The sequence below is a fragment of the Trachemys scripta genome, chromosome 12, assembly GCF_013100865.1.
Source record: "Trachemys scripta elegans isolate TJP31775 chromosome 12, CAS_Tse_1.0, whole genome shotgun sequence".
Lineage (NCBI taxonomy): Eukaryota > Metazoa > Chordata > Testudines > Emydidae > Trachemys > Trachemys scripta.
Genome location: NC_048309.1, coordinates 15,672,046 through 15,694,181, shown reverse-complemented (window position 1 = coordinate 15,694,181; position 22,136 = coordinate 15,672,046). Strand labels below are relative to the sequence as shown.

At 43.8% G+C, this 22,136-nt stretch overlaps 1 protein-coding gene across 2 annotated transcripts in view; it reads right to left on the bottom strand.

The window, feature by feature from the left end:
* The window catches only part of RIPOR3 (RIPOR family member 3), a 68,515-nt gene that overhangs the window by 41,905 nt on the left and 4,474 nt on the right, over positions 1-22,136 (bottom strand). For both annotated transcript variants that reach the window (XM_034787539.1, XM_034787540.1), the window contains exon 2: positions 1,745-1,873. In XM_034787539.1, the coding sequence (XP_034643430.1) occupies positions 1,745-1,845 (101 nt within the window). In that variant the 5' untranslated portion in view covers positions 1,846-1,873. The remainder of the gene's footprint in view (positions 1-1,744; positions 1,874-22,136) is intronic.

Here is a 22,136-nt window from a genome sequence, read left to right as displayed (position 1 = left end):
GATTTGGTTATAGAAACAGCTGTTCAACTCTTTTCCTGCTAGACTCCTTCCCTGTAAGAACTCCCACTATGTATGTCAAGCTCAAATCCGTTTATGTAATTTACTGTCTGTGTTTTTCTCGACAGTTTAGTTATCAGTGTGACTTTAGACATCTGACTTATGGTAGGACTATTATTATTCAGGTTCCATAATGAATTTCATGAATTCATGTGCAAAGACTTCCAGATTAGGTTACCAACCTGTGTCAGGTTCTCATTTCAACTCACAATTTTATAAACGCTGTGTTTGGTGACAAGGTTAATTAGTTTGTTCAGTGCTTTGAAAATACAAAGAACTGTATAAGAAGTGCCAGGTGCTTTACTGAGATACAAGCAGTTACTCAAGAATTGCTTTAAGAAGTGGAATACTTTTAGTGACATATTTTTTTCAGCACTTCTATATGATTCAAATCAGTTCCCTTTGGTATTTTTCTGGCATACGTTGAAAGCCAGAGCTGATGATGATCTTCCATTTATATAGCATTATTATCCTAAAAACATTTCACAGATTATATAGGAATCACTTAAATCAGCACAGGAACACGAGCCACTCTTGGGTGGAAGTGGCAGCTATTTAATGCTACCTAGCAATGTTACCCAATAATTTAGAACAAGCAGTAAGGAAGATTACTGGGCCACGCTGCTGATAGGGTCCTGGGACTGAGAGAACTGGGTCTAGTCCCAGTTGTGCCGCTGAACTGCTGTGTGACAGTGGGCAGTTCCCTTGATCTTCTCTGTGCCTCTGCACACCCTTTGTCTGTCTCGTCTATTTCAGCTGCAAGAGACCTAGTCTGTCCCTATTATAATGGCATCCTGATCTCATCTGGGGCCTCTAGATGCCATTTAATATAAATAACTGCAGGAGGAATTTAGGTGCACTGAATGTAATTACCTCAGTTCGATTTTAACCAGGACCTAGAGCTAACACCCCTGTTCTACTGAAAAGTGCCATGAGATTTTTAAGGACTATAAGGAGTCGGGAAATTTTACGTCGCCTCTCATAGACGGCATTGGCACAAGCATGCTAGTCACTACCACACTGCTGGGAGAGGGTTGTTGCTTCGGTACAGACTCAAAGCTTCAATAGGGGGGTTCTTCCCTCTAACACCAATGCTGCAAGCATTCAGTGTTCTATTTGGGATCCCATCCAAACATGGATCTGTCACAACCCTGCTTCTTGTGTGAGATGTGAGCAGCTCCCTTTTAATTCCCATGCATGTCCTTTTAAATCAGAATCTAGCAGCAAGTTCGCAAAATAGATTTTGCAGGTATTTCTTGGTAAGTACAATTTTGCCCTCAACACACCAGACCCATTTTAGGGGAACTCAGCTGTGCTCTTCCTGCCAGATGGAAGAATGATCCGTACAGTCTGACCTGCTTTTGATTCTGCAGAAACATTGGTGTGACAATGATAACGATAAATAGTACTCTAGACATATCTTTCATCCCAAAGCAGTTTGCAGCCTACAACTGATATGCAAACAATAAGCAAAGGTTGCTTCAATCACCACTGAAGTGCAGCCATCTCTAGAGCATGGTGAAGTAGCTGTTTAACTGTGCACAACAACAGACTCATCCATTTAGGACAAAAAAAGTAAGGCACACCTTATGAAGGGAGGCTTTAGGTTGGCAAGAAGTGTTGACCTGTGTCTAATATCTGACTGCTCAGGATGCATGTATTTATTTTCACTTTTTATTCTACTTACGCTAACTTTCTGCTTTGCACCGTGCTGAATCCAGCAAAGGAACAGCTCCTGCTGATTCCACCCCCATCGCTGGGAGAGACAAATGTCAATTTCACTGACATGATGACTGTTCAGGAAGTCTGTGGCCTCCTGAAATAAACAGGAAAAACAGATGAGTCTAAACCTGCTTGGCAGTTCAGGTTGAGCCAGTGCTGGACTGTCGGGAGGAGAAACCACTGAGCAATGCAGCAGGCACTAGAGTTGCTATAAGAAAAGATTTGTCTGCTGAACACATTTTCTGTCACACAATACAATTAATAAACAACGGTGTCATCTGAAACACAATCACGCCTTCAGGTATTTGCTGATCTTTTTAGCAAACTCTAGACCTCATCGTATAAGAGGCCAAGCATCCTCAACCGCTGCAGAAGCCAGTGGGGCTGGAGGGCTCCCAGTATCTCATGCAGTACTTCCTACAATTTGCAACAGCCCTACTGTCGAAGAAGGAGGTTGATGCAACCCATGTACTCCCAAGTCAGTCTGGGATACCAGAACAGGACTCGGGCCCCAGCCCTGCAATCAGAGACATGAAAACAGAGCCCTACATCCATACAGAGCCCCACGGAAGTCAATGGGGCACCACATGGATGAAGCGTACACACACACACACATATATATATATATATATATATATATAATGGCAGGATCGGAGCCCTCGTTTGTGGTGCTTGAGCCCATGGCAGAACCTCTTCTTCCATCAGTAAAACTCGGGCTCATTCTCCCCTTCTGGCGAGTTTAGTTTCCCTGGGATCCCTCACTTCTGTTTCCCATCAGTCATACTCTTTTGTTTCCTGGAGAATTATGTTCTCCACTGTATATGTATAGAATTCATACTGTAATACAAGTAACAGACACATCCACAAAACAGCTGTAGAAAATCATCCTAGGCAGTTAATATACAGAAGAATTCCCCTCCCGCCCCCCACAGGCTGGTGTAATGTAAACACCATAGCTAGCAGCTTTGCTTTCTTTTTTTAATGGGGCCATGAAGAGGGCCAAACCCTGACATCTTCTCTCCGTTCTTACTCTCTCCTTACTTGGGCAAAACTCCCATTGAGGTCAGTGGGGAATTTTTGCTTGAGTAAAAATGCATCCCTTTCTGCAGAAATATTCACAGGAGAGGAGAATGCCTCATGGATTTGTGACCAAATTACTCCATGGGGGAGAGGTATGTGCCTTGCACTGTGGAATGAGTTCCAGAGCCAAGATGCCTGGAGCTCAGTGTGCCTCTGCTCTGGCTCTCGCCTCAGTAGCATGGCTTTAATTAATAGCACAGCAATCTTGGAGTCCAGAGAGCAGGGTTCTATTCTTGGCTCTACCCAGTGACTTGCTGTGCAAATGCAGGCATGGTATCAACCTCCCTGTACCTCAGTTTCCCAATGGATGAGGAGGATGACACTTCTCCTCCTATGTAAAGCACTTGCGCTTCCCAGGAGGAATGAGAGATTTTGAACTTATCTCCTGAATTCTAGGCTAAGCTAAGGGTCTTCCCAGTATAAGGCCTCTAAGTATTATTATCTGCAGCAATAGTAACTATATAAATAGTTCACATAACGATGCCCGTGTATATTTTTCCATCTGATCATTTGAACCTGAATGAGAAGTGACCATTTTATTTTACCTGCAGTTTTTCAGCTAATTGTTGCCTCTACTTGAGCTCTACGACTTCTAGGTCCCTGCATGTTTCACTGGCTTGTCCAGGCTTTGGGGAATTCACGAGTAAGCCAATGGAAAGCAGTTGAAAGGTGTTAGAACAAGATCCAACGGTCAGGCAGTGGGGCCAAACACCATCTACTTTGCAACAGCCACTCAAGACAAAAGGGCCTGGGCACTAAGTATCTTTTCTCTTAGTACATTTAGCGCCACAAGATCTCAAAGGGTCTGATGCAACTCCTAGTGAAGTCAATGGAAACCCTCCCACGTGGCCCTGTTAGGTGTGCCCCAATCACATTTTAATCAGACAGCACAGGGCTTTTAGTTTCTTTGGCTGTGAATGGGCGTCTGGTGGCCATCACTGTGTTTAAGATTGCATTACAGCTTTCATTCTTGCCTGCAGTTTTCAGAAGCTCATAACTCTTTGAACAATCACCCCATTATCGTGATCATTGGGCTGAAATAAACATGCAACTTACTGAAAAATGTCATTGCCTAACAAGTCATTAGAGGAAGAAACAAAAGGAATGGCTTTGTGGTTATTGCCTGCATACCCCATGAAAGCTGGACTGGAGTCCTGGGTCCAGTCTTCCGCTCCTTGGGGTTGGGAGTCTGACAGTGGGGTGGAGGAGAACCTTGCCTTATTTCATTTACTCCTCAAGCCGGTTTGGTAATGGACATTGAAGAGCTCTTAAAGGGAGATTTGCAGACTTTGAGGGAGGGGGTAATACACCACAGACAAAAGGAGGGAGGCTTGTGGGGGTTGGAAGATTGTGAGAGGCCCCATGCAGGCAGGACTTGCAAGTCTGAGCCCCAAGTTCAAAGGGCTAGGAAGTGTGAAACTTACAGATCCCAAAATCACACTTGATGCTGTAACTAAACTACTCTTCAAAAAACCTTGGGCCTGATTCTCTTCTCATTTATACTGGTGTAAATCAGGTGACAGTATTGAACTCCAAGGAGTTACACTCGTGCAAAGTGAATATAAATGAGAGGAGAACCAGGCCTTGTGACTGTCATGATCAGCCCTGAACTTATTTAAACTCACGTGGGCTCAATTCTCAGCTGGATTGAGTATGTCCCTTTAGTTACAACATTTAGGGTTATGTTTCAAAGAAATTCACTGGCAGGATTTGCAAAAACAGAAGCTTTTCTCATCAGAATAAAAGGGAACTGAAATAACCTCAGAGAAAACATTAAGGGGGTGGGGGTATCTTTATTTACTTTGAAATAACTGTGATAAAGTCAAATCATCTCATGGTACAAAAAATGTTTACATATTTTTGGTGGTGACTCATAGCTCAGTTCACACTTCTGACTACAAGGTCTTAAGTAGGATATCGTGGTAGCATCTTTTTTTAGCAGGGAGGATTTATAAGCACAGTTCTCTAGAGCAAGGCTCACAGAGTTTTGCAAGCCAGTGTGTCTATATAAAAGTGCTGAACTGCATTACAACTGCTCCTGGAAAAAAGCACCTGGCCATATCTCAAACCAGTTCCTCCCTCAGGTTAGGAGTGACTCAGACAAGGACCTCCAGCAAAACTTAGTTGAAAATCAATCTCAGACGTTTACTAACCTGGTAATCTCTGCTGGGTGGGTCAATGTCTTCAAATCTCAAAATTTTAGGAGTTAACCCTTGGGGTCAGACTCAGAGGTACTTTCCCAGTCCCAGAAAGCATAAAATGGGATGACAGCGGCTGACTGGGGCCCAGCACATGTAAAATACTTGACATCAGACCGAATATAAGGAGCAGGCTGCTGGGTGATGGAATTGTTAGGGGAATACATCTAAGGCCAGTAGAAGGGTTGGGCTGAGAGGAAAAAGGACAGGGACTGAGAGTCTAAGTAGCCACATTTTGATGGGGCTTAAGCAAATCTCCCAAACTCTCAGAGATTAACTCAGTCAAATGTTAAGTGTCTGATTTTGCTGCATTGAGATTCTAATTCCCTCAAAATAAATTTTGTATTTTTTGATGTAAGGGAAAGGGAATAAGCTAATTTGTCCCAATTTTAACAACTTGCAATGCCACAAAGACACTTTAACACTGTGCTGCACCGTTCTCATATAACCAGGCTATAGGGCCAAAGATTCAACTATACTCAGCAAGAGGTACTAAAACTCAGCTCAGGTTGCCTGCAGTACTCAGAATCTGTTAGTATTAGGATATTCCTAAAGCCAAACTACCCTCATCCCCTGCAAACAAAAACCTGATTTCTGTTTGTGTTTATGCCTAAACTTTTCCGACCCTAGTCACATACTTGCTTGTTTCTGGGCACAACAGTTTCAACAATTTTATGAGGAAAATATGACTCATTGACTTCTTGCAAATATTTCTGCTGATGTTTTGTCCTTTTAAACTAGTAGTTATGGTATTTTAAATGACTCCAAGAAATTTATTTGTACTCATTATACTATCGCTAGAGAAGGCATTAGTGCCTGTATAAAATAGTAAAAAATCCTATTTCTGTTAATTAAAACAAACACACTTGCTTCCATTTAGTGTATGTCTGAAAATAATTGTACTTGAGTGTTGCTTCCTGCAATAATTTGTGGATACATATATTAGTACTTAGATCTCTCCTGACCTATTTGTACCAACATATCAGATGGCTACTCATATAATTAATAAATATTTGCACCCACTGTTCATTGCATGCAGCAAAATGTGGGCTCAGCTATCTACTGCTACAGAACACTATCCACAAAAATGGAGGCCAGGTTGAGCTCAAGATGAACATCAGGCCTTAAGTCTGAACATCATCTCAGATCCCTAATAGGTATAGATTGAGAAAATTCTGTACCATCCTTCCGTAATGTTGTAATATGAGACACAAGTGACTGAGTAGTGGATGTGTTATGTCACTGGTCTACTTTGTCTTTTACTTTGGATGTTAACTTTGTTAGACACATAGTACCCAAAAACCATTTTTATTTTTTGGTCCTACATAGATCACTCTAAATTTGTCATATACTGCTTGATGCTTACTTTCCCCTCTCTTTATTTTGATTACTACTATTATTTATTTATTATTTCTAATCAATAATTTTGCTTTAGCTGCATAGTACTGGCATTGACTGGGTAGGATACACAAGGTGCTCCCTTTCTTCAGGTTTGTGAAGGACAAAGGGAGTTATTGTATTTTGTCTTATCACAATTTAATCCTTTTATGCAGTAGCCTCAAGTGTGCCCAGCACTTTACATAAGGAACTATGGCCCTGATTCTGAAATTGGATCCACATATGCCAACCCCTGTGCCCATTTGGAGGCTGTCAATGGAGCTTCACATGAATCTGCCTACAGTACATGGATCAGACTGCAGGGCTTATGCCTGCTGCATGGTGGCCAGACAAACTGTGCTGGCGGGAATGGGCTCTACACCATTTTAACCAAACTCAATCTCCACTGTAGATGGCGCCAAAACTAAGTAAAGAGAATGAATTACCTTCTGAAAATATCTAGTCTACACCTAGAAAAGGTTTGCCAATATAGCTAGCTATACTGGCAAATCCACCTACTAGAGGTGCAGTTTTACTGGCAAAAATGTGTTTTTGCTGGTATAGCTTATACCAGTTCTCAGAATTAATAAACTATACCAGCAAAAATCTTTTGTGTGTGTGTGTGTGTGTGTGTGTGTGTGTGTGCCCCATCCTCTTGCTCCCACATAACTGCATGTACACTAAAGCTTTCACTAGTATAAAAATGCCATTAAAAATCTCACCCCGTCCAATATTATTCTACTGTCAAAGGTTTCTAGTATAGACCTGGCCTACATCTCCTTTTGCAAACAGTGCTTTGTTTTGCTCTAATCACATTCATGTGATCAAAGATTGTTTTCTCCCTCTCATTAATTGAAAAGCTTGGGAGCAATGGACTCCAGCACATTTTGTAGAGAGACTACAGGCCTGATCCTGCACCACTGAGTTTAAGGGAAGCTTTGCCATTGACTTCAGTGGGTGCAGATCAGGTGCTAAATACACATCCCTAGATTTAGGGCCCAGTCTTGCAGTTCTGGACTCATGAGTAGCCTCACCTAAATCCCCATGTCTACTGATGTATGACAGCTTCAGAACTCGGCCATTAGTTATTTTGAAGGTACACCTCTACCCCGATATAACGTGACACGATATAACACGAATTCGGATATAACGCGGTAAAGCAGTGCTCCGGGGGGTCAGGGCTGGGCACTCCGGCGGATCAAAGCAAGTTCAATATAATGCGGTTTCACCTATAACGCAGTAAGATTTTTTTGGCTCCTGAGGACAGCGTTATATCGGGGTAGAGGTGTATATAAAAAGCAAGCAAACTAAACAAAGAATTAAGGCTCCATTTTACATACAACATAGTGTTTAATCCAGTGGGAATGTACACGCTATATGTAATCTCTGCTCTCAGGCATTCTTTAGAGAGACCACTGACCTCAGTAGCAATGTCTCTTTCACTAGATACTTTACTGGATAAACATTCCAAATTTATGATTAAAAAAACTTAACTTTTCAACTTTCCTTTTAGATTATTACCCAGTCATGGCAATAAAATTGTTAATGTCAGAACTAAAGAACCTTTCTCTAGTTATTTTTCTAGAGCTGGAAAGGCCATTTTAAATCTTGGAATGGGATTGTCATCTTTTTAATTCTTTCTCATAGGGCCATTTTCACACAGCATTATGTATACTGCATACAAATGGACTCCCTTTCCTCAAATGTATACTTGCCCTTGGAAACTTACAGAAATAAGGAAGTGTAGGACAAGTGCAGAAAGGTCACATGCCATTCAGTCTTAGTCCAGAAGGTCTAATTGATAGACATCATTATTTTGGCACTGAAGCTTGTTGTCTCAGACTGGCAAGCAAAGCATGAACCCAGGTTTCCAAGACAGCTGGAGATAAGCCATCCTTACAGACTTCCACAAAGAGCTTGTAAAATATACAGTTTTTAATTATTGTTTTTGGTTTTTAATCAAAGACTGATCTAATCGCTGGAGCCAATGAGAGCAGAGTTAGCACAACACTGAGAGCTTTAGAAAATCCCACCCCAATCCATTCAAAGTTTTGCATCTTGCCTCTAACATGTTGAGGATCAAATTCTGCTTCTTCCCCTCTGCACCTTCTCCTCTCCACACTCCCCAGGAGCATAATGTGACATGGGCAGCTGGACTGGCCCAGTCTGCTGTGCAGGATGCGGGGAGCCTGTCATAGACCTGTGCTTGGCAGCAGCTTTGCATGACCAAGCTAAAGCTGTTTGGAGAAAGAAGGTATCCAGTGGCTCTGTGACTACACAGATTCACACCCCTTCATGCCCTGAGGCTGAGTAGTGGATACAGGGCAATTTTGCTACAAATCCACAGCTTGTAAGGGGAAGATTTTGTTTTTACATCCACACCCACACACTTGCTACTGTGGAACTCCCTGTCCCATGAAGGTTTCACTCAGGTCCTAACAGACTTCTAGGTATAGGGTAACATTTTCAATAGTGTCCAGGAGACATAGGAGCCTAAGTCCCTTTTTCAAAAGTGAGTTAAGTCTGTAGAAGCCCAAGTGTCATTGAAAGTCAGGATGACCTAGACTCCTAAGTGCCTAAATCATATTGTCTTTGAGTTGGGCCCCTAAGGGCCTATTTCACTTTGGCAAATGGAACTTAGGCAGTTTTGAAAATTTGACCCATAAAATATATTTAACCCTTAAATATCTATTTTAAAACCAAAGATCTGAAAATCACTTTCCCCTTTATGCCTCTCCCTCAGGCATATTTAAGAACACATTAGACTGGTTTATCATACAGCTTAGCCCCACCCACATTGCCTAGCTTCAGAGATTAAACCCAACTCTGAGGCCAGAGCAGATAGGGCCTTATACAACTTCCGAGAGCCAAATTCAGGACTCTGTGTTTGCCCTGCACCAGTGCATAGCATCACAACCAGCCCCCTCAGACAGCTATCCCTGGGCTCACATGGTGTCTGTGAAATAACCAGCTACTGCAGGGGAAAAAGCACAACCATGATCTCAGGCCCGGCCTCTCAAGTACAACGTGACCTGCTTTTCAAATAATGTATTCAAAATGCATTGCATTTCTAATTGGCTTCAGTCTAAGCACATGAAGCCAAATTCTGCTGCCTGTGACACTGGTGTGAATCCAGAGTCAGTGGAATTACTCCAGATTTACACTGCATTCCCTGACAGCAGAATTTGACCCATATTCGAACAACGATCTGGAAATTATTTTTCAGGAGTGGGGCTGTAGCTGTTAGTTCTGAGGTTCACTTTGACTCTCCCCCTAGTGGCAGGATATTAGATGGTTAAAGCAGAAAAGAAAAGTTACAGGCCACATGCTGGTTGTAAAGCTCCCACTTCTTCCAGCCAGACTGTTCACCAGAATCAGGACAGGCAGTAAATCCCACTGTTATTTTTAAAATGCTTTTGGAATATTATGGCAAGAATCGGTTTGGATTTAACCACAAGCCCTGTGCAGTTTAGTTCCCTCCCCAATATGTGGCATGCTCATTCGTCCACATGTTGAGTTGCTTCCTGCAGTATGTGGGGTGGCTTCATGCCCGCCTGTATCAGGGCTCTGCCCGTGGCACTGAGATGTCGCTGTGAGGCTGCTCTAACGCCCTTCCTTGAGTTTTGCTTTCTTCCCCAGGGAAAGTCAGGGAACAATCCATCCATTACCAGCTGATTTACGAGCTCAGATCCCGCTGCTTGCTCCTCTGGTTTCAATTTCAAGCTTGATGACAAACTTTAAAGCCTGAACCAGGGATGCTGGAATGCACCAGGCTCTACACGCTAGCCTGACTCATAGCTTGTTCTGCTTTGGCAGAATCTGAGACTGCAGTTAGAGGGAGTCTAATGAATACTTAAAAAAAATCCTACCAAGAGAATAAGCAGATGGTGTTGAGAAAGTGAACTATTTACAAGCAACAAACAGCCCTTTCTAGGTCTGATAAGGAAAGTCTGCCTAGCACTGATGCACCAAATTCTACAGCCACTGCCACAGATAAGCTTTCCTTTGTCAACTGGGAAATCCTGAGTATTTCCATTGAACATCTGTCCTGTAGCACACTTCTCCTTTCCTCCCACCTCCCATTAAAGCCGGTACAAATGTAATACACAGGCTAAGTGCATGTGATTATGTCTCCCTCTAGTGGCTGGCCCCAGAGACTAAAACAGCCTACTATTTACTCAGAGCTAAACTTCTCCTTTAGCTCTACTATGAAAGCCCTGGGGCTTTAGGGCTCAAACTCTCCCATTTCTTTTTAACCCCTGCTGGAAACCATGGTGATGTAATGTACCATGGGCACCTACATACATGTGCATGCACACTGCAGCCAAAGAGGATAGATATGCCTAAGCAGTAATGAAGTTTGATGTTCAACAGCATGAGGTGCCTTTAAATATCTCCAAGAGGCCAGCTCTGCAAATCACAGTGTATGGGAATTTCTACCAGGACAGATTTCTGGCAATATAAGAAGGAGCCATTATACTTCTCATTTAGTCTTGTCATAATGAAACTAGCTTCTCTTGCTGAGGACTCGGGTCCAGATTTTTAAAGATATTTAGGTGTTGTTGCGCTCAACATCATAATGCCTAAATCTCATTTTCAAAAGTAATGCAGGCACTTTGGAGTCTAAATCTCATCAATAGTCAATGAGATTTTGGTTTCCTTTTGCCATTGAGATTTAGGCTCCTAAATCAGTTAGGCATTGCAATGATGAGCACAGCAAGGCCTAAGTACCTTTAAAAATCTGGATCTTAGCCATTATGCCAGCCACATGACCCAGGCTTTAATCCCTCAAGTACCCCAGGACACTTGATGTGATGGGCAACTAGTAGGGCCATGGGAGATATGGGATGTACAGTACATTCTGCCATTCCACTCTTGCTTCCTAGAAAATAACGAGCCTAATAAAACAGGGTTAGTCTCCAGAAGCACATGGCAGATAAGGAAATGGAAATGAATACAAAACATCAGGTCACTGGGAATGGAGTTACCCTATAACTTCTCTTTGTCGACATCTAAAGCTAAATTATTTCCATAAGGCACAATCCAATGAAGTGCTGAGTGGGATGGAGTTACACAAAAGAGGTAAACATTTTCACAAGTGATTTTGGGTGCCCAACTTGAGTCACCTTAAAGAGGGCTGATTTTCAACAAGTGTTGAAAACCCACCCTCTGCGAGTTAGGTCCATTTAAGGCATGTCAAGTTGGGCACCCAGAAGCTAATGGTCCCCCAAATCATTAGTCATTTTTGGAAATTTTCCTGGGGACAAATTTGGCCCAATATCTCTTAAGATAAACAGGCAAGGCTTGAAAAGTTATGATTTCTAATGAATTAGGGGTGGAGAGGTCTAGTCATTGCTGTCGCAGTACTAATCTCTGCCATTATGTTCTGCGTAACCTGTTTTCTCTGCTGACACAGAAAAGGTACCATGGCTGGGGAGCCTCCTTACATGGGTCAATAAGGATCTCTGCCAATACAAGGTGTGTTTGTGTTTTTTGCCCTTTCATTTATATCACACCAAAGTACTGTTCCTATCCAATCTTGGCACACAAGCTTCTGCCATTTGTAGCCCATAATCTCTTATGCCGTTACTTCCTGATTTTATTTGGTTTGGTTTTTAATAAGATGAAGTTTGCAAATGCCCCACTCCAGCTCTTATAAACCATTGGTCTTAAATGGGCAGATGTAGAGATTTTGCAGAAAAAAAAACAGTCAGTAACCACACAGCTCTACTTAGAAACAGATGTTTTACCCCCTCTAAGCTGAACTAATGAGGCAGGAGTTTGGAAAGAACATGCCAGATTCAGTCAAAGTTCTGTCCAGAGAGCCGCACAAGCATAGTACCTCCAGATTAGGTGGCATATCCCCAGCTTGTGCAAACTGTTACAGTTCTGTTGACTTCAATGATCTGCCCCTTTGAGTCCTAGATCACATCTAAACTAGACTGCAGGCTCAGCCACAGTGAACTAAATGCTATTTGTCTAATTTACAAATGTATCCCATTGGCATATTTCATGTAAATAAGGGAAGCAAGGCTTGGTCTTGTATGGGGAACATCACTTCAGTAAACCAGATCCTCAGTTGGTGTAAACTGGCATAGCCTTATTGAAGTCAATGGAGCTATCCTGATTTATACCAGGTGAGAATCTGGCCCTGCATCTGGTTTGCATTTAGCAAGCAAAACAAGGACTCTAAAGCCTATTTTTCAAAGCAGATCATCTAGGGTCAGATGCAATTAAAACTCTGACTGGCTATAGAAATCTGGCCAAACGTAAAATTCTTTAAACTACTTGTGTGTGTAAGCAGAGGAATTGTGGGGAACTTTCCTGGCTTCTGCACTACCCCGGTGAAGTGGGCTAGCGGAAGGATCTGAGTCCTCGCTCCCACTTCCTTTACCCAGAGGCCCCCCTGCCCTCAAGGACTCCCCTTGCACTCTCCTCATAACCCCAACAAGGCTGGGCCCAGGATTCCTGGGGGGCTCGACCCCCAACCTTGCTGTGGTCACTCAGGTTAGGGGCTAGGGTGTCCCCACTCCGAGGTACTCTCTCTGCACTGGATGCTTTCCTGACCCACTGATCATTACATAGGATTTAAAGCAATACAGTTTATTTAATTAACAATTAGTTTAAAAAGGAATAAGGAAAAATGGGAAAGGTTAAAGGAAACACATCATCCCGCTCTGTGGCAGGGAACATTACAAACAGTGTCTCTGAAACATCAGGGCAGTTCACAGTCTGCTTCTTGTAGATCCCAGGCCTCCTTCTCAGGCTCTCGCTGTGCTGCAGGGATGCTGCGGGTTGGACACTTGCTCTGGCGGTGGCCACACGCTCTCAGGCTCTAGGTGGCAGGACTCTTCTTCCCAGCGTCGCCCCCGCCCTGTCAGGGTTACGATCCTCCTCCAAGTCTGGCCTGCAGAGCCTCTTGGCTGAGGCGTCTCCCTGTGCTGGGCCCACTGCCCAGGGTCCCCATCGCTCTCCCCTGCTGCTCACCATACCCGGCTCTGGACTGCTCCAGTCTGCCTCAGCACGGTGGCGGCGGCTTCTGCTCTGCCTTCAGCTCCCTGGGCTGCTTCTCTGGCCCCTCTGGCTCTGGTTGCTGCAGCTCTGCCCCCAGGGCAGCTCTGCTCTCTCTGAGCCGTGCTCTGGCTTTGGGGCTGCAGCTCTGCTCCCAGCAGCGAAGCTTGGGCCCCTGTTCTCTCCTTAGCTCAGCCCCACTCTGTCTGACCCAGGCAATTCCAGCTCACACCGACGACAGGACCCCCCCTGACCTCCTGACTCCTTGATTAGCCTGCCCGTCCCGTCAATCAGGCTGACCTGGAGCGTTGGCCTCTCCCTATTGCCCCTGGGGACTGTCAGTCTCTGGGTCCTGATTTCCCATCGACTCTTCCCCTTTCAGTGCTGGGAACTAGCCAACCAAAACACCCACACTGAATGTTAGTAAGGGGATAACAGTCCCCTTACATGTGCATCCTTTGGGTCTTAAAATATAAAGTATTTTCTGCTTCTAATATAGCAACAGGTAACGTTTCCAGGATCACTACCACTCTGCCCAATCTTGCTCCCAACAAAGTCACTGGGAGCTTTGCCATAACTTCAATGGAAGATCTCTGTAATCATAATTTGGCTTGCACACTGGAAAAATGCATTAGTTATGGGCTTCTGTAGAAAAGATGCATCACAATTTTCCTTCAGATTCATAGTTTAGAGCCTGCCTAAAATCCATCCAGGATCTGCCTTTATAAATTTCTTATTGACTGTTCACTAATACTATAGACTGGGACTGACTTTGACAAGAAATACTGCCTGCTCCATTAGCATGTAACAACAGCAAAAGAAATATACAGCTCTGTGAGGGTGAAGGAGGAGGAGGATGGGAAGGGAACAGAGTCTAGAACAATGGGGCCCTGGTTTTGGATTGGGGCATCTAGGAGCTACCATAATATAAATGATTAATAATGAAAATAAACATTGGTTGGCTCGGACCCTTTTTCTACTCCTTATCCAAGAGCTTATTTTTGTGATGGATGTAGCTAAACAAGGCCCACTTGAAAGAATGCTTAATTGCAAACAATCCACACAAAATGAAATACAATTACTTTATCACCTTTAAGATATAATTAACTCCTCACTTAACGTTGTAGTTATGTTCCTGAAAAATGCGAGTTTAAGTGAAACAATGTTAAGCAAATCCAATTTCCCCATAAGAATGTAAATGGGGGGGGTAAATTCCAGGGATTTTTTTTTTTTTTTTGCCGTACAGTACAGTACAATAGTTGGGAGGTGCCCCCGCCTTACCCCACACAGGCACAGCCCACTGGCACTGGAGACAATGAGGCAGGCAAGGAGGCTGAAGGTGCTATAGGCTAGGAGAAGCACATTGCGCAGCGGCAGCTTCTCCTATTCTGCAAACACCAGGGGCGGGGGGCTCAACCCTCAGCCCGCCCACACCACCTCTTCCCGCAAGCCCCCACCCTTAACCTGCCTCTTCTCCCCCCCCTTATCCCCTTTACTCTGCACGCCACGTCTTCGCTCCTCCCCTCTCCCTCCCCTGCCTCCTGCCTGCGGCAATCAGGAGGCAGGAGGGAGGGGGGACGAGCAAGGACATGGCGCAGGCTCCGCCTCCCTCCCCTGCCTCCTGAACACAGCAAGCCAGCTGATTGCCGCGGGCAGGAGGTAGGGGAGGGAGGGGGGAGGTGCGCCGCATCCTCGCTCCTCCCCCATCCCTCCTGCCCGCGGCGATCAGCTGGCTTGCGGCGTTCGGGAGGCAGGGGAGGGAGGGGGAGCCTGCGCGTTGAGTCCTCGCTCCTCCTCCCTCCCTCCTGAATGCCGCAAGCCAGCTGATTGCCGTGGGCAGGAGAAGGGGGAAGGCACTGATCCGTGGGATCTGCTGACGGGTGGGAGGTGCTAGGGGGGGCATAGGGGAGTTGATGGGGGGGGGGGCTGCCAGCTGTGGACAAAGCAGGCAGCCAAATGACATTATAGCGAAGCATTGCACAACTTTAAATGGAGCATGTTCTGTAATTGAGCAGGGACGTAAGATCGAAATAACGTTAAGCAAGAGGACGTTAAGTGGGGAGTTACTGTACACTTAACAAGATCTTAAAGCATGGTGACTGGGGAAGCAGCTGCTAAAGGAATATTATCTATCGGGAGGCAAGGAATGTCCAGTAGTCAGGTAAAAAGTTATTTTTAAAAATGTGCCTCTGTTTCTTTTTGAAGTAAAGAGACCTGAAAGATTTGTTTTTAATATGTTTTTATTCTGTTCTTTATTTTTAACTAGAAATTCAAGTCTTGTCTAGTCTGTTAGTTCTGGAAGGACATTACAGGCTCCAAAAGAGTAAAATCTGAGCAGTTGTGAGGGGTCAGTCTTTTTATAATTCTTTGCAGGGTTGTTTTTGTTAATAGCTATTTCACTCAAACATCTGACACACAGTTGGGAGAAAAGATCTCCTTGTGAAAGATTCAACACCCTTTGCATATTCAGGTAAGTGCTGAGAAAAGTTCCCCATGCTATTTCTCTGGTCCTCCAAGGAATCCTCTAATAAAAACAAGAAAGACAAGATTTGATGTGCCTGATACTTCCAAGGTTATAAAACAAAATGAAAATAAAACTTTATTGAAAAAACTTTTGGGAACTTCTTTATATATCAAAGAGAAGCAATATAGGACACAATTTCCTCCACCGATTCCCATTAAGAAGCAAAGAAATGGTAACTGACCTCATAAACTATCATTTAAAAAAAATCCTAGTAAACTGGAGAAAGAATTAGTTTTCTTGGGGTCATTAACCACTGTGACAGGGAACTGGACTGGAAGCAAGGAATTGGCTGTATAGTGCCTCATCAGCCAGCACATACTCTTCTGCTTATCAATGACTACCAGTGGCAAGGCGACTGCCAGAGATAGAAAGTTCACATGGGTGTCAGACTCTTCTAATCATTTTATCAGTATAAATCACCCAAGACCCAATTTAAGAAGAGTCTAAGCACAAGAGAGAAGCACAAGTTACAGAGAAGGAAGGAAGGAACATAACTGGTAGTGCTGGATAGAGGTTGCTGGCAAATGGATACAGTGTTTTCAGCAGTGGAACCAACTAGGATCAAACCACCTAAAACATTTATTTAAAAAGTTGAAACTATTTTTAATGTACTTTGAACTACTATGGGTATCATTAGCATACACTATTAAGGGAATTTACTTCAAAATGGCCTTGAATTTTGTGCACACAGTTGATAGCACCTTTGTCCCCAAAGGTGGGAGGGATAGCTCTGTGGTTTGAGCATTGGCTTGCTAAACCCAAGGTTGTGAATTCAATCCTTGAGAGGGCCATTTAGGGATCTGGGGCAAAAGTCTGTCTGGCGATTGGTCCTGCTTTGAGCAGGGGGTTGGACTAGATGACCTTCTGAGGTCCCTTCCAACCCTGATATTCTAAGTCCTTCACTATCTATAAACCCAATTCTTAACTCCTTTCAGTACTCAAAACTCTCACTGCAACCAACAGTTATTCACAGTATGGTCATTGTTTGGCTTTTTAAGAATCCATTCTTAGAACTTGTCTACAGTAGAAAGTTTTGTTTCTTTAACAATACAAGTGTAGTTTTGAAAGGTGTCAGAGCTCTGCACATTACAGCTCCTGCTCCCAGTGTTATACGGGTATAAAAGTACCTATATCTATATAGCTTAGGGCATGTCTACACTAGAAACGCTATAGAAGCACAGCTGAAGTGCTGCAGCTGTTCTGCTGTAGCACTGTAGCATAGACACTTACTACAGCGATTGGGAGGAGTTCTTCCATTGCTGTAGTACGCATAGGCGCCGACTCCGTGGTTGCTCCGGGGCTGGAGCACCCACAGAGAAAAATTGGTGGGTGCTCTGCACCCATCGGCAGCTCCCCATCCCCACCCCCACCCCAGCTCACCTCCGCCTCTGCTCCACCTCCGCCTCCTCCCCTGAGCGCGCCGAGTGCACGTTTTTTTCCCCCTAGCTCCCCAGTGTTTGCTGCCACAAAACAGCTGTTTCACACAGCAAGCGCTGGGAGGGATGGGGAGGAGGAGGAATGCGGCGTGCTCGGGGAAGAGGCGGGGCTAGGGTGGGAATTTGGGGAAGGGGTCCAATAGGGGCAGGGAGTGGGCGAAGTTGGGGCGGGGACTTTGGGGAAGGGGTTGGAATGGGGGCAGGGCAGGGGCAGGGAAGGGGTGGAGTTGGGGTGGGGGGGGCGCGAGCTCCCACCGGCGCTGGGGAAAGTTGGCACCTATGGTAGTACGTCCACCTCTCCATGAGAGGTAGTAGCTATGGCATCAGAAAAATTCTTCCATTGACCTAGCTGTGTCTATAGTGGGGGTTTGGTCAATCTTACAGCATCATACAGGGTGAAAAAAATTTGACAGTCCTGAGAGATGTAGTAAGGGGTGGCTCTAGCTTTTTTGTCGTCCCAAGCATGGCAGTCAGGCTGCCTTCGGCAGCATGCCTGCGGGAGGTCCCCGGTCCCACGGATTCAGCATACCCGCCGCCGAATCTGCATGACCAGCGGACCTCCCGCAGGCATGTGCTTGGAGCGCTGGTGCCTGGAGCCATCGCTGGATGTAGTTAAGTCAATCTCATTTTTAGATGTAGATCGGGCCTCAGGTCTGATATTAAAGCAATGCAGTTAATCTGGTGCAACTGTGTGTGTGGATGTTCTTACATCAGTTTAAACTGGGTATATATTGGTTTGCCTTTCACTTGTAATAAAGAAAAGGTACAAGCTAAACCAATGAAGTTTAAACTAATGTAACAGTGTCCAGATGCAAAGTTGCATTAACTTTAAACCTTTACTTAAACCAGTGAAACTTTGTATGTAGGCCAGGTCTTAACCACATTTGCACACACAATTACCCAATTTGTTCACACTACAGTGGTAATTGCTCATACAGCATTATGTGCATTTTCCACATCATTGTGTGCTAAATCTTTCAGAAATACTGGCCTCTCATTTTAACTCTACTGATTTCATAAAACAAATCCTTTCTTATAATTTGGAGTGACCCTTTGAACTTTTTTGTGCTATTTCAATTATAGAATGTAAATATTGCAGAAATCTTGAGCACACATAGCTAAAGGTTATTTAAATTGTATTTCGCCTGCAATGATGGAAATGTAAACTTATTCATGTTATCACTAGAGCACTAAATGAAAATCCTTTAGCACACTGAGCTCTTTCAGTTGCTCCCTTCTTTGGTTTATCTGTCCAGTCCTGGTGTTGGGGAATAGATGGGTTAGCATATGGGGGGAGGGGTATTTCAAGTGTGTTACAACTTAAATAATAAAAATAAAGTTATGTGAATTAAAAGAAAAATATAGAAAACGTGTAAATGGAAAACATGCATTTTTTAAAAAAATGCATTTGAATAACTCAAAAAATAACTGAGCTGACATCGTTCAGATTTTCCAAACATATTATATTTTGGGTTGAAAACAACCATAGGAAATTTCAGACCCAAAGGACAATTTTTGAGAAAATTATGACCACCTGAAATGGAAATTTTCAATAGAAAGATTTAATTATAGTGTCTGAGTGGGGATGCGCTACACATACACAAAGACATATCCCATCTACTGAAGGGCCCAAACGAAAGAGATATTAACAAACTAGTGGGAAGTTTGGATCTGTTTGCTAACGTCATGACTGGCTCTGTCCCAAGCAGCTGCTGCTGAATCAAAATTCTAAATTCCAACATCTCTGGACCTATGGAGAAGTGTAGATCTGGATTTAGACCCAAATTTTGTACCCCAAACTCATTTCTATCTTGCAGACACCAACTGTGAGTCCAAATCCAAATACTTTGCACACCTAAAACTCCCCCAGAAGTCAATGGAATTTTTATCTGAATAAGGAGTGAAGGGTAGTGACCAGTTTCTTATCTTTATAGCTGATCTCACATGGTGATGTACAGGCCTTTCAATTTGGCTAGGCCTAAATGTGTGATACTGTATATGACAGTCCCAAAAATGACAGATCCCCAAAAAATTATCCATGCAGGAAACTTAAAATGATGCAGGATTCTATCCATAAGCATAAATAACTCTGAGTACAATTTTTGTTTCCTGATTCCTTATTTCTGAAATAAATAATTTTCAACAACAAAAGTGGGGGGAACACCAGAATTGTGTCTAATCAGGTAATCTGGGGACTAAAATGTCTGATATTTAAGAGGTATAGAGATGTCTGAGGGACATGTTTATAACAGTAAAGTAAAGTCAGGTTTTACATTTTATGGGGGGGAGGATAATTGTTAAATGAGATAAACCATTCTCAGTTTAAGGCTTTTAGGCTAATATCTTCCAGACACACAGAAGGTGAGGTCCTATCACCAAAAGTACAGAGTGTGAAATTCTTTTCCTACTGAAGTCGATGGGAGTTTTGCCATTAACATTGATGGGGCAAGGATTTCACCCATGATTTCAGTGGGGAAAGCACTGATGTTGCCTTCTTCAGTGTGGGGATAGTAGGGTTGCAAAGCTGGCAAGGAGCAAGGCCTTTCAATGGCAAGAATTACAAAGAAATGTGAAAACAAAAGAGCCATATTTTGTGGAGGTTGGCCTGTTTACATTCTTTCCAGACTCTTTGGCCAGGCCTACAGATCTAGAAACTTTTGCCAGTATAGTAACATCAGTTAGGGATGTGATTTTTTGTTTTTTATGACATTTCTATATCAGCAAAAGCCCTACTGCAGACTGACATATAAGTGCTTTTCCTGATATAGTTTATTTCATTCAGGAAACCAGTATAAGCTATACCATATATAAACTATACCTGCAAAAGCACTTTTTTTTGCCAATATAAACTGTGTCTACGTTAGCATGGCTTGCTGACACAGCTATATATCAGCAAACCTTTTCTAATGTAAATTTGGCCTTCCTGGCTACTTTCCTTGCTGTGCTACTCCAGGCAGTGTGTGCCAATCCTGGAAGCGTATGCCCGTTTTGTGGCATGTAAATGCCATGCAGAGGGAGTTAAGTAACGTATGTCACATTTTGCAATATGAGTTTGTGGCACTAGAGAGGAGGGCATGTTGCCTGTGGCAGCTATCCAGTGCCATAGAGATGCTCGTACACATCTGCCTTTCCTCTCTGCACATGCCACCTCCAACACCATTTTCATACTCCTGATCCTTCCCATGCTGCAACTGTTACCGGGACCTCAGCTACATATACTCCAAGCCTTACTATGTGAGATAAAACAAAGTTATTTCCCAGCTAGATTCCCTCTTTTCATCAACATGTCAACTGTTGTAGGTTAGAATGTGCTAGTAATTGTCAGCATCAAAATCTGGTCTAGTTCTATGTAGTCAGATACGCTTCCTTACTTTCAAAGAAACAACTGTTATTTGAAATTGCTTCCAAAGCACGTTGCAAATGGGGCTAAATAAATCAGCTAGCAAAATGCACAGCTTTTCAAGGAAAAAAAGTTTATAAAATCCAGTCAGGATTTAATAAAAATGTCTCTGAGGTGCATAAATCATGTCCCTAATCGAGTATTCTTCAATTTCCAGTCCTGTATGGAGAATCTTAAAATGCTAACAGATGTAGGAAAGGAAAAGTACAATTCCCCCCTACTCTTTCTGTCTCATATATACACACATACAAAAAAAAAAACACAACCCTACAGGCTCTGAAATATGTATATAACTTTTATATTTACCGCTATAAAGACTACTCACTTGAAGGTCCTTCTCCCTTTAAATTGTTTCTGTGGCAACACATCTGGTACTGTAACTCTGGGCCAGAATGTTAACTATCTTGGAAGAAGTGAGTTATGTTGTTGTTGTTTGTTGTCTGCAAGAATGTGAAGCACAGATAGCTATGCAGACACATGTGATCATATACCCTCTTCTGCCTCCACAACGACATAGAATATTTGCTATTGATTCTCATGCTTCACTGTAAACAACAAGCCTGAAAGTGTTCCTGGCATCGTTTGGGGGGGAGAGGGGGGAGAAAGAAACCTTTGGGACTGTATTTTCAAACAAAATGAAGAATGTTTAGTTATCACCATTTCTGCTTAGTGTGTGAGAAATTCTCATGTTATTTCACAGCTGAGAGGAACAAAGATCCCTTCCTGATCACAGATACAAGTCCTACTCCTGGGGGAATTCTGCGCCACTACGCATGTACAGAATTTATGTCCCCCGCAGATTTCTTTGCTTCCTCACAGAAAAATGACTTTCTGACGGGGAAGCAAAGGGAAGCCACAAGAGCAATCATACAACCCTCCCCAGCAGTATGTTTTGGGTGACCAGGGCAGCTGGCAGAGAGGTAAATCACTGTGGGGCAGGGGGCAGGACTGGAGAAGACCTACCTGGTGGCTCCTACACTGTGCTGGGCTCAGCTGCTAGTCAGCACTGGGCAGGGGAGGACGGGACTTCCTCTTGCCCTGCACGGCATCTAGAGCCGGGTCAGACCCATCCCACCCCCCAGCTTCAGGAAGCTCTGCAAACTTCCCTCACCCCACTTCCTGCACCCATCACTCCTCAGCTGCAGGGGGAGCCACCTGAACCCAGATTGCCCCACACAGACCCCTTTCAACCCACATCTGGATCCCCTCATGCTAAGTCAGGGCCGGCTCCAGGCACCAGGCAACCAAGCACATGCTTGGGGCAGCACCTGGTAAGGGGCGACCAATCTTGGGGTGGCGGGGGGCAGCGCGGCACGGCATTCCGCGGGGGG